A 16,977-nucleotide genomic window follows, 5' to 3' on the forward strand; every position below is an offset into this window, starting at 1 on the left:
TGGAGACTCTGTGCTGTGCCCTGCGCCTGTGAAGGAACTCTTTTGGTCCCTGCCGTCATTGGTGTCTCGTGGAAGGGGCCTTAGAAGACTTGACTGCTTTCTCTCTAAATGCCGCGGGCAGCACATTCCATCCTTCAGCCCCCAAATGTGAGCTCTGGACCTCCGAGAAACATGGGGGGACAGTCACAGGGGTCCACGGGGGTCACCAGGGTGTTTCCGTAACCTGGAGGCCATTCTCCAAGCCCAACTGCTTCTGTCCCCCCACCCCCTCATCACCCTGCCCCTCCTACCATTTTGTTTTCAGGGTTCCAAGCTAGACATTTCCTTTAGTGTGTAGTATGGGGAGACGACATGAACAGAAAAAGGTTTCGACATGGTTCTTCATCTCTCTAAAACAATCAAATGTCTTCTGTGGCTTCTAAGTAGAGAAGTGGAAAGACCAAAGTATTGTGAGTGGGGAAGGAACTTTCAGGCGAGGTCAGGTTTGAGGTACACCATCTACACTGGCTGGTGGGGGGCTGTAAACATTGCCGTTATCCCCAAACACGCGAGAAGTTACTCTGTGGCCATGGAACTAAGTTCTCCCAGATGTATGTTAGCTTCTGCACCACCTGAGTCTTAGGAACGGTTCTCAGTCACAGGCCTAACGAAATGTCCTAAGAGCCAGGGCCTGACCAGCACTCCCAACTTGGTTGCGTTGGGTTTCTTTAACTACCACGTGGCCTAATGTTGGGTTCTTTCTGCTCTTCCCCAGAGTGACTTTCCAACCAGGATGTCCCTCGTGGTCTGAGGTTTGTTTGAAGACATCTCTGTGGATGACTAGAAATCAGAAGCACACGACGGGGACAAGAGCCAGCAGGCCCAGGACCTTCTCTGGCCACCTCCTTGGAAGGTTTGCTGATCTTTGCTTTGGCAAGGGATGGGGGCAGCCGGAGGGAGGCTGACTCCAAACCTCAGTGCCCATCTGACTCGTTTGAGAAACTTATCATGAAAATGACTACGGGTGAGGACATTCCCACACACGGAGTGTCTCGCCCACGGAGTCCATCCTGCCCAGTCTCCTTAGCTGAACGGGGATTCTTTTTCCAATTCTGAAAGGGAGTTAGCTCAGGACTGCTAAGCTCCAGAAAATGCCTCTGCCTACAGTCTGCGTTTCTGTACCTCCTGGGCTGTGCTTAGGAACCGAAGAATTTATTATTGCCATTAGAAGAAGGCCTTCTCCCGAAGGTGGAACATAGCTTCAGGCTAAATATACCTTTTATCCCCATCCCATCCCACATACAAGTCAATGACTGTTGTTACACTAAAATCAGAAAGCCTTCGGTGAGCTCAGTGACAGTGACATGCTGGACGGTCACAGAAATCACTTCAATTTTCTGTTCTGAATGACATTCTTGAATTGGCGGAACAAAACGAAAGAGAGGATAAGTGTCTGAAAAGCTGTGTGAGCGGTACTCCTTTTTCTGTTTCAAGAATGTAAACAGTGTTTTGTCTTTCTGCTGCACACGGTGACATCTGAGTCCTGGACGATAAGGGCTCTCCCGGCCTCCCCTCTCCTGGACTTTCCACAGGTTGGTGCCACACAAAGAGCCCTGCCTCCCTCTGCCCTCTGAGTAGGTTGTCATCAGGTGCCTTTTGATAATGCTTGAAGAACACACAGGAAAGAGAGGAGGGAGGAAAAAGAAGAGAAAGCAGCAACCAAAATAGAGAAGAATGAGAAAGAAGTGCAGGGAACTGGTGTTCTCATCCTATTTGGAATGGGGGCTGTTCTCCCACACACTCCACCCAACCTTCTCTGGTTTTGTACTTCATTTGCCATGACTTGTTTCTGCCACTGCAGCTCTGCCAGGTCCAGGACACCGGCTATGTGAGCGTGCGTCTCTTGGTCTCCCTGGGCTGCCGCTCTAGATGCTTTTGGAAGATGAGGGATATTGCTCTCTCCGGAAGAACTTCCTATTCTCACACCCTTGCCTAACGGAGCGGTTTTGCCTAAATCGATGCTAGGTCTCTCTGGACTTTGTCATTTGTACAGATTGCAAAAAATGGCCCCAAACTCTTCTCTTCTCATCAAGGACAGTCTGTTTCTCCAGCCCTTGAATCTGGAATTGGCCACGTGGTTTGATTTGGCCGGTAGCCCAGTCACAAGTGTGACACAAGCAGAGACTTGACACATTCTTGTGTGTGGGCTTGTCCTCTTGCGGCTCTTGGGAACCGTGCAGTCACCACCAGGCTAGTAAGCCTGGGCTCTCCTGCTGCACGACGAGAGCAAAGGGCCCCGCTACCCGTCACCACCTCAGACAGTTGACTGCAGACACACACGTGAGCCCAGCCAAGACCAACAGAAGAACTGCCCAGCTGAGCCAACCCAATTGCTGATTCCCACTCAAGGCATGAGACGTTGGTGCGTTCTTCAGATGTTCATTTCTCTTCAAGGAAAACTGACTTTTTCTTCTCGTCTGACCGTTCGGCCCTGAGTCCCCAGCTCCATCCAACCTTAGGTGGCTCATAGTCTCCACTTCCTTTGACAGATTTAGTCAAAGCTTTTCACCCCGTGCTATCATGGTGGGACCCATGGCTGGGTCAGAACCCTGGAGGACACGCTGCGTGGCCTCACTGTCCCCTGCCCCCGCAGTGGTCCATTCTCTACCTGTGGATCCATGGACGACCTCCGAAGACGGTTTCTGCTTCAGCAGCTCCTTGGTCTTCTCCTGGGCCACCTGAGTGGAGCCGGGCCCTGTTCTCCGAGTACCATTCCACTGGTACCCATTTGCTTCGTGGCATTTACTTCATGGCATTTCCGAAACAGTCCCACCTGTGCCATGAGATAAAGAATTGGCTGGGAGGGGAGGTGGACGTGCTGATGGCACCACGTGGGGGAGAACGGCACGTACGGCAGCGTTGGCCTGTGCAGGAGGAACCAGCAGGACAGTTCAGCCCAGCGCTGGTACTTCAAGGGCTGGAAGACACAAGCCATACCCCTGGTGCTGAGGGTACACTTGCTGGTGTCCCTGGCCTCGGAAAGCCTCCATCTAGTCTGTCTGTTTGGGCCCCAGTTCAGAGGGAAAAGATAATTAAAACATTTCTTAGTCACCAGCTTTGGATTTCAACTTGCTCAGGCAATTCTGGAGAATACTGGGTCACTGCAGTAGCTAGTATCTCTTCATACTGAGTTCCGCGTCAGGTTTCTCATCACCAAAGAGCCCCATAGCACCAGTGGCAAAGACCGAAAATACGGCTTTGAGTAGCCGGGGGCATGTCTGATTTTGGTGAAGGCTGAGGGGAGCAATGGGAAAGAATGGCTAAAATTGGAAGCCTGCAATTCCAAAGACAATAAAACTACAGACAATAAAAAATACAAAGAAGAGAACAGGCTGCTGAAATAGCGTGGGGGGTGGGACCAGGGTGTCCTCCGAAGGGCTGTGTAGGTCACTCAGACTTCCAGGCCTCAGTCGAGAGAGAAAACAATTGTTTCTGGGGCTGTGGACAGCAGTTAACGCTGACCAGACAAGTGAAGGCGCCATCGGCCATCCTCGGCACCCCGGCTTTTCTCCTTCGTTTCTTCTGCTCTGAACAGTGTGTCCTCATAGGAAGTGCTTGTACATCTTAGCGTCCTTCCTAGGTTCCTTTGGGTACAAAATAAGTCTTGTAGAAGGCATGGTCTCTGTCCATTGGGACCCTGCAATTGAATAGGGGCGATAAGACATGCCCAAGGAGGAACTGGGGTGGGGGGGTTATGCATATACTATGAAATACTGCTGTGGATAAATTACAACACACCCAGAGAATTAAAGTTTGGGTTTTTTATTTAAATGGTTATATTGTGATATTTTAGTGTTGTGTGTGTGATCCATCCATCTTATTTAAAGATGTGCTCAGTGAGCTGAAAAGCCAGTATTAAAGAATCTGAACTGAAAGAGGTGAGTTAGGCTGGAGAGGGTGAGAGACGCAGAGGCAGCCGGAAGATGTGTGAGCTGCTGCGTTGGCCTGTGAGTCACCGTGAGTGGGGACGGGGGTGTGTGTGGACATGCAGTGTGTGGATGCAGGGGCAGGAGGTGTCGCCTGGTGAGGAGCTGCCTCTCTGGGCTGTGCACAGACCCATGAGGAAGCGGGGCACCAGCCATGGACCCGTGGAGCCTGTCAGCTGTCCCACCCAAGCACGCTCACGGGGGCTACATATCTGCTGCTTGGGGGGCTCGGCTGTGAGGCGTGGGTGCTGCTGGGCTCCCTCACCACACAGCCAAAGTCTTACGGAGGCAAGGGGCCTCTCATCTCCCTTCTCAAGACCCTCATTCTGCACCTGGCACAGGGCGCTGTCAAAGGGGGATGGGCAAGGGGCTGCCACTCACACCCGAGGCGCCCCGTGCTGAGAGCACCGAGCCACGCCTGTCAATATTTCTCAGTAGTCTCAGACCGCTCACAGGTAATCCGATTAGACCTGAGGCGGCCTCTGGAAGAGGCTGAAGTCACAGATATTGTTGTAATCCATCTCCCCCTTTCCTCCGTAGATGAAGAAGTAAACCATCGCCAGCGTTACTGAAGTCACAAACCTAATTAGGTCTTTAGACTCCTAGCCTATAGGTCTTTTCTGTTGGATCAGTGTTTCCCCAAATGGCCTAAGCGTACAAATTACTCGGCTACTGTTACAAATGTATTGTTGGGTCCTGCCTTGGACATTGATCGGGTAGGTCTGGAGCTAGGATCTGTGCTTTGAACACGCATTTCAGGAAAGTCCTGCGGTCAGATGCAGTTGGGAAATGCTATGTGAGATCACACCCCTGGTGGACCCCAAACAGTTGGTTCTGAGGCTTCCTTGGGCTTTGAAAGTTTTTCCTCAGACGCCCTGGTGAGGTCCCTCTTACTCCCTTGGGGCTGGCAGGGACACACACCCAGGGAGTCCGGCTGTGACAGTGGTGACTGCCTCCCCAGGGTCCAGGGGCAGGAAAACGGGGAGAGGCAGAGAGAAAGGAAAGCCAGGAGCACTCCCCAGGAGCCTCTTCTAGATGTTTCCAACCCGAGAACAGTGATCTGTTGTGACAATCTCAGATTTGACAACAAGAATTACAGGTAATTTTCTCATTCCCTTGATGTCATTCTGAGCAAAACTTAGTTCGTGAATAGAAAGAAAAGAGACCTTTAGGGAAATGGCAAAAATAAATCATTTTTTGAAGCATTCAAATTATCAGTCTGGCTGATCAACACCCACTTCTCCCTTAAGATCCAAAGTGGGGTGGGCAAGAATACTAACTTCCACATTATATGTCCTCCCCACAGCAGATTTAAATGCTGCCAGACTCTTACGGGAGTTTATGATTGATTTATAGGCGGCAGAGATCCAAGTTCACCAACACAGGCCGAGGGTCCTGCCAGGATCCTGCGTCCTAGTCACCTGGAAACTAATCAATGGAGCCGACTCCAGGGCCTTCGAACGCCCGAGTGGAGCAGGGCTAACACTGAGCAGCTGTGCACAGCAGCCTGCGCTTTGGCCCTGCCTGAGGGTGCAAGGAGGTCCACACTAATCCGATTTGTATGATTTTCATAGGGGATTACCGTTTACAGACCACTTTCACACGCATTGTCTCACTGCACCTGTGACAGAGGCAGGGCCCATCAAACAGAATGTAAAACTGAGGCTGACAGAGGCTAAATCCTTTGCCTATGAAAATGCTAGAGCCAGGCCTGCTGACTGTCTGGCTAGGGTTCATTCCAGTCCCTACAATTCCCAAAGGACTGGGGTTCAGCTGATTCTCTGCACAGCCAAACGTCAGGCGAGAGGAGTCCTGGACTCGACGCTCACACACATGCCATCAGTGGAGTGAAGCTACTGTGTTTCCCAGAAAATAAGACCTACCCAGAAAATAAGCCCTAGCATGATTTTTCAGGATGACATCCCTTGAACATAAGCCCTAATGCATCTTTTGGAGTCAAAATTAATATACGACCTGGTCTTATTTTTGGAGAAACACGGTATGAGGACAGATTGCTGCTGGCTCGTCCCACCCAGCTCCGCCCCCCACCCGCTGATGGAACAGGGAGTCAGCTTCACAGAGGGGAGTTCCAATTTCATTAGCCGTACCCTGAGGGGGGAAGGCTTTGATAAAAATGGCCTTTGGATTTTAGAATCCTTCTTCAAGAGATATTTCAGAGCCAAAGTACAAATTCATTTGGACTCAGAATTCCAGGGATTGGGGGTGACCTGCTTAGGAGCCAACTATCTGGCATCTTCACTGCACTTTGGGGTATTGAGGCAGGCCTAAGAGGGGCCAGATACAAAGGGAGATAATGCAGCCATTAAAGATTTTGTCAGAGTTTGTGGATGGAGCTGGACCTATTCTGGGAAGGCTGCAAACGACACAAGTTCTGTGGCTTTAAGGAAAAGCTACGTTGTCAACAAAAGTATTAGACTCTACCCTGGGAGAACTTTCCTTGTGAGAAGAAAAAGGGACAAAGAGGGGTCAGAAATCTGCTTCCTGACAGTCACCTGCCCAGGTGTTTTGTGTCTGTCCACGGCATCAAAGCTAGAAGTGGTTGTTTCACTTTTGCTCATGATATTTTTCCGTGTCAAACATACAAAATGAATTTGGTTGTAATGTTTCCAACTAAATAAAGCATTTTCACCTACATTTGTTGTCAAGAACTCATAATTAACACAACTATGTTTACTCATGATCTGACATTGAATGACTCCAGCAGGAGAAAAAAAATCATGCAACACATGACTGCCTCCGATTGTTTTCAGTCCTGTAACAGAGGAAAACACAAATACTGTGGGACTGACAGAGCATAACGTATATTTTTACCGATTTGAATAAGCTATGGCCTGGATAAATTCCTGTCCGCTCTGCACAGACTGGCTCACACGCAGGAGATGAAGAGAAGAAAAGCTGGTTGGACACGGTGATGGAACCTGGCTCGTTTTCCAGAAAGGCACACACATTTGCCTGCAAGGAATGGCACTTGGGGAAGGGAGGAAGGAAGCTATTTGTGGGAGGACATATTAAGTTCCAAAGAGATCTGGAAAACTGCATCTCATCCTGCTTAAGAGAAGGCAACTTAAAACCTTCGCTAGCACACTTATTCAGATTGCGATTTGTTATGCTTCCTGAATGCGTGGGTTGGATTTTCCATCAATTATGGAAAACTCTCAGCTGCTAACTTACCAAATATTTCTTCTCTTTAACCTCTCTTTTGAGAATTCCAATTAAATGTATGTCAGACTCTTTCATTCTATGCTACATATCGCTTAATATACCGTCTGTATTTTCATCTCTTTGTCTATTTGTGCTGTATTGTATGTAATTTCTTCAAGATTATCTCCCAGTTCACTGCTTTTCTATTTAGTTGGCTCTAATCTCCTTCGAGTTTTAATTTTAATTAATTTTTTTTTCATTTTTAGAAGTTTAACTTAGTTCTTTTTCAAATCTGCATGTTCACTGTTGAGTGTCTTGCTCCTTACTCTTGTATAAAATTCTTGTTTCTTTGCGTACATTAAATATACTAATTGCATGTTTTATACTCGGTAGTTCCAATATCTGCAGTCTTGTGTCTAATTTTGAAGTCTGTTCCTTCTGCTAACTCTCACTCATAGTTTCTTGTTTCCTTCTATGTTTTATAGTTTTTGATTGTGAATTCATGTTTGGTGGAAGGCTATACTTATCGGTGCCAGTCAAGAAAGACCTTTCTGCTCTTTAGCTGTCCTTTCTCTCCATACTAACTCCACATATACATAGCAACCCTAGAAGGTCCAAGAGGAATGAGTGATTGTGTGAAGAAGGAATGGAAATGCTAAGTGGGAAACATCTGGACGGTACATGCATTTCTCGCGAACGCAAGCCTCCAGACTGGAGAGCAAGGAGCTTTAACTTTAGATATAGTTCAGAGTTTGATTACTGCAAAAGAATCACTATTCTAATTACAGAAATAAAACAACGGGGGGGAGAGGGCGGTTAAAAGAGACCAGAAGACCATTTATTATTTAAGAGTGACCAAAGAAATTACGGGCCTAGATGTCATTCAAGAAGCAAGGAAGGACTAGGCCCGGAGGATGGATGAGAATTAGGCAACGGTGGAGAAAAATAAGTTATTTGACGTTTACACCCTACTAATTCCCATGTGTTTCATGTAAAAGTCGTATTTTTAGATATGTTCAATTCAAGAAATAAGTAGGCTGATTGCACGTTCTGAAAAATTTTGGCAGAGACATCCTAAGAAGACTACTCCATTTAGGTGAAATTATGTTTTCTGCTGAAGTGGTCTTAAGCTTATGGGGTGGCCTGGGTGACTGACCAAATAGGGCAGGAGGCCTGGTTGGTAGTGGGTGGCCGGCCAGCGGCTCAGAGAAGGGAGAGAGTTAGCCTGAGGCACCACCTAGTGGCACACAGCGGAGGGTACACCTCGGCGCTCACGCTACAGGACTCAAGGTGTTGAGTTCACTTGTTGGAGATGGATTCTTAAAAAGCCTTGCATGACTTCACTTTCGACAAATCAAATACGTGCACTCGGAGTTCTTTATTTAGAAGTGGCGAGTTTTTCTGCATGTATGGAAACTTTAGACCTCGCCACATGACATTTTTAGGGAAGGTTTCTGTGGGTACCACGAGGGGGAAACCTTCTGTTTCTTGCTTGGGAACAAGTGGGAATGAGGCGGGGTGTCTCCCTTGATTTAACACTATTTGAAAGGGTGTTTTTGACCCGATTGAGTTACAAGCACTTTCTGAAGTCAGGTCGGACTCGGATGCTACAGAAATCGAGTTTCAGCCAGTTTCTGATTAGCAAGCAAAACTTATGTCATTGAACTGTGCAACCAAAGGATGTAAATAGTCCAGTCCCTGGCTTTTGGCTGTAAAAAGATGAAAATCTCTCTCTCACACACACCCACTCTCACTGTCTCTAAAAAAAAACAAAACACTTTCTTGAAAAACAAGCCTTGTTCTCAGGAGATGTTTTCTTATATTTTGTTTACATATCTTGTGCCGCATCAGTGGACCCTCCTTGGCTCGCTTAGTTTCTTCCTGAGATGTTCAGTCTCCAGCAGAGCAAAGCCAGAGAGATATATATGCTGAGTTCTGCTTAGCACCGTTCCTGGAAAAGTCCTCTGTTCAACTGAATGGAACCTTCTGTAGACTGGACATTACTACAACCCACCATCCCCAAAGCCCCTTGGTGTTGGTGCTGTGATCTAGTCAAATGGCTTTTCTCATTCGTTCATGCCAGGGAGACGGCCACTAACGTTTCTTTCCTTTTGCAGTGGTAGTATGAATAAAAAATATTTTGACGGCAAATGACAGAAAGCCAGCTGTGACTACCTTTAAGAACAAAAAAAGAGGGGACGGAGGTAGTTTATCAGAAAGATCCTGGGGTAGGCTGCAGGATGGACGGAGAGCTTGGGAACCGAGGGAAATCTGGGTCTCGATGTGGTCAGATCCTCTCTGCCCATCACTCACATCTACTTGTCTCTGTACATCTACATTCTCCCCCCAGGGAGGTCAGACCTTCTCTACAAGGCAAGACTAAAGCCACCAGCAGTCCAAGCTAATGTGACAGACATGTAAAGGGCCTTACTCCTGGGGACAATCCTGGGAAAGGCTGTGATTGGCCCACCTTGGGTCACGGGCCCACCTTTGAGCTAATCACTGTGGCCAGAGAGATGGCAAGTCCACTTATGACCAGGAGGATGAGACTCTGTGAAGACTGGAGAGTGGGATCGGCACATTTCCCCAAATGAGAGAGAGGTGTTATTAACAGAAATGGGGAAAGGAATGGGCGGCTGACAAAACACAGTAACAGCAACAGGTACCCACGCTTGCACCCTGAAAGATTCCTCTCCTATGGTCACAGAGCCCTGGGCATCAGGGAGGCTGTTTTCACAGCAATTCCGTGAAAAACCCACCAGTCTTTCACCTGCCAACATATCTCCCTCATTATATACAGGCTGCTCATTCTGAATTTAGGATCCATCTCTGCAACTGCCTCAGTCAGGGCTTTTGATCTCTTTCCTGGGTTATTCGAATACCCTCCTTTTCCTCTCCCACCTCCGGTCCCTAAGAGTTCTCCTTCTACTTTGCTGCTGAAAGTTCTAGAAAGTTTCAAGAAAAATACTTGGTGTTGGGCAAGGTGCCTTGTCCTTCTCTAAGTGCCATAGACCTGGGGACCTCCGCTCTCCCCTCCACCTCTTCGTTCTCTTCTGTACAAGCAGGACAGGAGAACTCACTGGATCCATGAGGGCCACATGTGAATCAGGCCACACGTGACAGCGTAAAGCTGAGTGCTCACGCACCGCCTGGTCTCTTTCCTGGTCCTGTTCCTGTCATTTCCTGTTCTCAGGGATGTCAGACTTTGTGCGTCTTTCTCTCAAGGGAGAGCACACTTGGGTAGCGTTGTCCCTCTGCTTCTCAGCTTCAGACCAAAGCTGTGCCTGTCACCTGGTTACTGGAAACCCTGCATTCGGGAGTTGTGTGTCCCTCAGAGCCCTTATGTGACTTGTGACATGTAGGAGACATTGGTCAACTCCTGCTGCTTGACAGGACATTTGTTGACCAAAAATATCTGTACATGTATGGGAAGTTTAGTGATACAGGTCTCTAGCTACCTGATTTTTATATCATACACCAATGGCAGGGAGAAGAAGGATTGACCCAAGTGTTTTAGCTCATAGGACGATCCCCATGGCAACGGGAGTCTGAATCATCACTATGGAGACACAGTGCTTGAAATTAGGACTAGAGGGATCGCGTGACTCTGTCGGTGAGGATTCTGAGAAAGGTAAACAGGTGTGTTACAGATGTTTCGAAACGACACTGGTTCTGGCTCAGTGGAGGTTACGGCCTTGCTTCTTCCCAACGTTCTGTTTCAGGGAGACTACAGACAAAATAGTTCAACAACAGCAAAGATGAAGACGAGCACAAGCTTCAGTTGGTCCCTGCCACCCGTGAATGCACCAGCCACAGAAGAGCGGTTCACTCTCAGAAGCCAGTGCCCAGTCTGACCCGCATCCCGCATCCCGTGCGAAGTGTCCTGGCGCCCTGGACCGCCCACCCCCAGGCGGCTTGGCTGTTGGGACCCTGCTTCCTGCACTTCTGCACGACACTTAAGGCCAAAGAGGGCTTCCACGTGGTGGGCAGCGGGGCTTGCTGTTAATGGGACCTCCGAGCAGAGCGAGAGCTATGCTCTTGAGCCTCCGCGCGTCCTCCACTGACCTTTCATTCTACATCGTCTTGTCATGACGTTGAGGGGATGCCCTAGGACCTCTGGCTCGTGCCGATCAGCCTGGGGTGAAACAGGGTTCCGTAGACATCCTTTCGCCTCCGGTCCAAGAACCACAACAGGCGCCGCCCTCCAACGTTCCCGCAGGGGCTGGGGACGCCCCCCTTTGGAGGCCCGGGTCGCAGTCGGTCCCCTGCAGCCCGCAGGGGGGGCGCGCACGCTCGGGGACCTCCGCGCAGCCCAGACCCGGCGGGCGGGCGGGGCCGAGAAGCACAGGCCCCGGCGGCCGGTCCTGTCGTCCTGGGTCCTGGGCGCGGCGGCGACGCGTGGGTGGCGGTGGGACCGGCCCTGCACGCCGCCTGGCGTCTCCGGTGAGCGCGCAGCCCGCCCCGCGCGCAGAACCACGACCCCCCGCGCCGCGCACCCGCGTGTCCTGCAGGAGGCGCAAGGCGCGGGCACCCATCCCCCCGGGGCCGCCCGGGAGCCGGCGCCTCCGGATCCAACACAACAAGGAGCCCAGGGCACGCGTGGCTCAGGGCACGCGTGGGTCTCGGCCCGCGTGACTCCGCGTGGCCAAGGTTGCCAGGACCGACCCCAGCGTGCGGCTGCCGGGCAGAGGCCCACACCTGCGCGACGCTGCCGCCGGGCCCGGGCCGCTCGGGACGCACCACCCGCTCTCCCCGCGCGCAATATTTGGGGCCGCCCTGGAGCGCCCCACGGGCACGCTTTGGGGACAGCGGGACGGGACCCGGGCTGCGCGGGCCGGAGGAAGGCTGGGCGCCCACACGGATGTGGACACTCAGACCCTACACGGCCTCTCTGTAAGGAAGCGGAGGGAAGGCTGGGACCCCGAATCAGAGCACCCACAATCCAGCCTTTCCGTCATCCCGGGACCCTCCTCACTTTTCTTTGGAATCAAGTCGCGCAAATTGGGCCACCAGGGGGGCCCTACACGAGCCCACTTTGACCCAGCAACATCAGCATGGGTCAGCAATGAGCTCTTTTGAAAAGGAAAAGGAAAAGTATATAGAAAAACGTATCAATTAACGAACATAAAAATAATAAAACCAGACAGCCAAATAATCAAGGAATTAAATTGGAAATTTAAAAAAAACTGTCTTCTTCTCCACCGGAGCAGGCTCAGATGGTTTCACCGGGAAGTTGCTCGTACTCTCAAAGAACAGAGAGGCCCCCCTCCCTTTTTCCAACATTGTTTCAGCGAATAGAAAAAGTGAGAAAGCTCCCCGTGATGCGGTGTTTATACCAGACAAAGACAGTACTAAAAGTTTTAGATTAATATTACCTATGACTGTAGATGCAGAAGTCCCAAACACGATATTATCCAATCAAATCCAGCAGTGTATTTAAAAAATGCATCACCATCAACGAGGATTTATCCCAGAAATACAAGAGCGATGGAACATCAGAAGAAAATCAGTGTAACTCACACCAAACAGGGAAAGGAGAAAAACCATTCCATCCTCTGAGAAGACCCCGGAAATGCATTTATGCACTCGATGCTAATGCGTGGTAGAACTTTCAGCGAACTACAAGTAAAGGGTATGTTTCCAAGTGTCCAGCCAATAACCATTCTTACCGGTGAACCAGGAGGCGTGCCATGACAGAGGCAAGGCACAAAGATGCCCTGTCTTTTGGGGGGTTCTGGCCTTGAGCTGTTCAATCTGGTTGCCTGTGGCCACAGGTGGTTTTTTCATTGTAACTACAAATTCAGTTCCCAAGTCTCACTAGCCATATTTCAAGGGCTAAACAGCCATATGTGGCTACGGTGTTTGATAACCCAGCTCTAGAACATTTGCATCATTGGAGAAAGTTCTATTGGATAATGCTAGTCTAGCTAATAATAATAATAATAAGAAGAAAATTAAGTAAGAGGCCTCAGGATTGAAAAGAAAATGCTTCCCTAATCTGCACACAATAGGATTGTCCACAGAGAACATCTAAGAAAACCCGCAGAGAAACGATTAGCACTAGTGAGAGTTTAGCCACGTTGCTGTACATCAGATTAGCATCAGAACAGGAATCCTGTTGATCTTGAATTCCATGCCTGCTACGGCGCCAAGGGCTTTCATGTACTCTTCCTTGTTATAATTTAACTCTTACAACAACCCTGAAGTAAGTACTACTATTAGCCCCACCTTGCTGATGTGGAAACTGAGGCAGAGTGATTAAGTAACCTGCCCAGAGTCAGAAAGCCAGAATAGGAAACGTCAAGGTCAAACCTCAGGCCGACGATGGCCCCAGCTTGCCCTTGAACGTTAGGCTCTTCTGCCTCCACTGCATTCCACTGCACCAACAAGACAAATGAGGTAACCCAGCAGGGGGGAAAAGATGTCTTTACAAGCGCAACAAAAATTTTTAAAGAAATTAGGCATGAAGCAAAGAAACGATATGCAAGACTGAGCGTCTTACCTTGAGAAGTGCTGGCTCCCAGCAGGCTTGCTGTTTCCGGCCAGGGTGGAGAGTGGGCACAGACCCCAGGAGGTGGCCCAGAAGCTGTTTGATACAACTGCCGCTGTAACCCCGGGCAGCGATTTCCAACAATGAGCCCTGGCCAATTCACTGATCAACTTCCTTCCCTGAGGTCAGGTTTTCTGGGGCAACAGTGACAGCAAGTGTTTTTCTAGATGAGCACTTGTGGCTTTCTCTCCTGCCAGAGGGTGAGGTGTGAAGCCTAGACTATCCAGCAGGGTCTCTCCATGTCATCAGCAACTCCAGTGATGGTGTGTCAGTTTCCAATCTCCACCTGTTGGGCGTGACAAAGACCTCCCGCTGCTTGACCTCCATCACTGTACACAAGTAGTTTCAGCACCTTGGAGAAGCCCATCCACATTCCAAGTGGTGGTCAGAGGCTTCAGGCAAGTGTTCCAGCGTTCATTTTGGCTCACTGCTTCCGGAGGTTTGAAAGGGCTCTTTTCCAACGTATGCGGTTTTATAACTGGTGTTTTGAAAAGCATAAAGAGCCGGCCCATAAATACCTCGATATTATGGTGAGGGATAACTTCATCCGTAATAGGAGCTCTCCGGGCCACCAGTTCTGTCTCACTACAGACTGTCTGCAGGGTCCTTACTACTGCCATGGGACCAAGGGGGTCTTCGCCGTCGGGGTCCTGGAGTGAGAAGAGGCAACAGAATGTGGAGAGATGCTCTGAGACTCCCTTCAAGATACAGAAACACCCTGGGGAGACCAAAGGGGCTGTGCCCACAGGTGGCTGCCTCTTCCTGTCCTTGGAAGCTCATTAGTGGTCCAGCTCTGCCCCAGATCCTTGCCTCTTAGCTGAATATTAACCCCGACAGCACTTTTATTCTCAGTTGATTGTCCTAATTCTAAATCTTCTCTTCGTTGTAACAGTATTTAAACCTACTCCTCTAACTGGGGAAAGGAGAATGGAATTGCTATAGGACAATTTTGTAAATAGATTTAAAGAAACAAAACTAATATTTGTTATTTACATCTTATCATTTACAAGTACAGTTGATGGGCCTCTAATTAGCTTCCATCTGTGTTACAGGTCACGTCCCCCGCCCATTCCTTAAATGTTTGTTCCTCTATTTTAAGACTCACTAACTCCAGGGAAATGCTTTGATTACGTTAATTACAACCCTGAGAGTATCAAAACACATGGAAAAAAAACAGTGTTCACTGTCCAGTGTTCTTGGGGTTGCTTAGGTGTCTTTCACTCACCAGAATCCCTACGTGCCTTCCATTTCTCCCAGTCCTAAAACTTTAATCTCCATGACCTTCTGAGACAGGGGAAGTGTACTGAACTCCCTGTAGGACTGTTACAGACTGAATGTTTGCACCCTAGCCCCACAGGTGTATGTTGTCAAGCCCCAGTGTGGTTGTGTTTGGTGTATTTGGAGACAGGGCCTCTAAGGAAGTAATTACGGTTAAATGAGGTCCTAAGGGTGGGGCCCTCATCCAACAGGATTAGTGTCCTTCAAAGAGACACCAGAGAGAGCGACCCCTACCTCACTCCCCACCCCCAGCAGCCCACCACCCTACTCCACCCCTGCGCAGAGGAAAGGCCATGTGAGAATAAAGAGATGTAGCCAAAGAGCTCGGGCTCACCAGAAACCAAATTTGCTGCCACCTTAATCATGGGCTTCCAGCCTCCGAAACTGTGAGGAACAAGTTTCTGTTGTTTAAGCCGCCGGGTCTGTGATACCTTGTGACTCTTGAGCAACGCAGGTTACAGGCACCGACCCCAACAGTGGAAAATCCGCTTGTAACTTCTAACTCTACACCCGGCCCTTCCAATATCCCGATTCAATCAACCATGGATTGAAAACAGCGCTTTCGATCCCCGGCTGGGAATGTGAAAATACTGTTTTCCATCCGTAGTTGGTTGAATCTGCAGAGGCGAAACCCGTGGATACCCAGGGCCCACTGTATTTATTGTTTTTAAATCTGCCTATAAGTGGACCCGCACAGTTCAAACCCACGGTGTTCCAGGATTGACTGCACTTAGAAAGCTTCAGAGGGTGTGAAGCCGGGGCCCATGGATAGATCTGCATTTCAATAAAACTTTCAAATGTAATCCTATGTAGTGTATGCACTTAGAAACATTATTCTGAAAAGGGCTACGAAGCTTCACCGGACTGCCAATGAGATCCAAAAAACGAGGCACGAAAATGATTAAGAACCAATTTGCCTCCTCTGGCGGATATAAAATACATCTGTGTGTTGTCTGGGCGACAGCCTATCCAATGTTTTCAACCATAAATCTTACCAGGACCGAAGACATTCTAGTCTGTACCCGTCAGCTACATTAAAACCTGTACATCGATACAGATATAGATGAGGAAGAACATTATATACAATTTTCTAAAATATTTAATTCTAGCAGTGGAGTGTGAGAGTCCCTAGGTTGCATGGTACGACCACACGCGTGTACCATATGTACCTCAGTATGCCATAGAAGTATGACAAGTTACCGTTATAATGGTAAGCTCAACGGGACAACTAAAAATATTCTCAATAATATTTTCAAGCCGAACTGTAAAAGTCCTTCCGGTAGAGCAGAGCTGCTGAGTCTGAAATGGAAAGAACTCATACAGTTAGTTGCTGACCGTGCTTAGAGAAGGCTGGTGAGTCCATGCCAATAAGTGGAATAAAGTCCAGCCGCACATACTTCTGCTGTGCGAGGCACTAGCCAGTGTAAAGGAGTCAGTGGTTTATAAACAGGTCGAAAGAACCTAAACGTCCGATCCGGGAGAAAGAATAACAATAATAATAATAATAATAATGAATAACAACCTCCAGATTTGAGACATCTCACAACTCCACCGACATCCACTCTTACTGCCCAAAACACCAGTGCTTCCTAAAATACAGAACTGGGAAGAAATAAGCAAGCCGAGAGCAAGCTTTTCTGAACATATAAGGAAAACAGCCATGAAAAGGAGCTTCTGGGGGGGGGCTTTCCTTTGGACTGTATTTGTGCACAATTATATTTATAATCCTAAGTGAGGACAAGCCTTATGCACAAAGTTGATTACAGTATTGCTTTTAATAGACAAAAAAAAAAAGAAAACAATCTACCAGCTGAGAAACAAGCTCCCGTGCACATTCTCTCTGGGGGGTAATTTACCTATTTATTTATCTAGGGTATTTATCTGGTGAGCGGTCATGAAAATTACGATAAAAAGACCATGTGAGACAATAATTTAGTGGTTACCAGAGGGTAAGGGGGTGGGGGGTGGGTGATGAGGGTAAAGGGGATCAAATATATGGTGATGGAAGGAGAACTGACTCTG

The 16,977-nt window shown here is 48.8% G+C and overlaps 1 protein-coding gene across 7 annotated transcripts in view; it reads left to right on the plus strand.

Annotated features, from left to right (window-relative positions):
* Positions 1–6,620, plus strand: part of ILDR2 (immunoglobulin like domain containing receptor 2) — a 57,632-nt gene extending 51,012 nt beyond the window's left edge. For 3 of the 7 annotated variants that reach the window (XM_081025079.1, XM_081025078.1, XM_081025076.1), the window contains one exon: positions 755–6,620. In XM_081025079.1, the coding sequence (XP_080881205.1) occupies positions 755–944 (190 nt within the window). In that variant the 3' untranslated portion in view covers positions 945–6,620. The remainder of the gene's footprint in view (positions 1–754) is intronic. The other 4 variants (XR_013991679.1, XM_081025077.1, XM_081025080.1 and 1 more) reach the window with 2 other exon arrangements.
* Positions 6,621–16,977: the final 10,357 nt, after the last annotated feature.

The sequence above is a fragment of the Rhinolophus hipposideros genome (genome assembly GCF_964194185.1).
Source record: "Rhinolophus hipposideros genome assembly, chromosome: 19".
Taxonomy (NCBI): Eukaryota; Metazoa; Chordata; class Mammalia; order Chiroptera; family Rhinolophidae; genus Rhinolophus; species Rhinolophus hipposideros.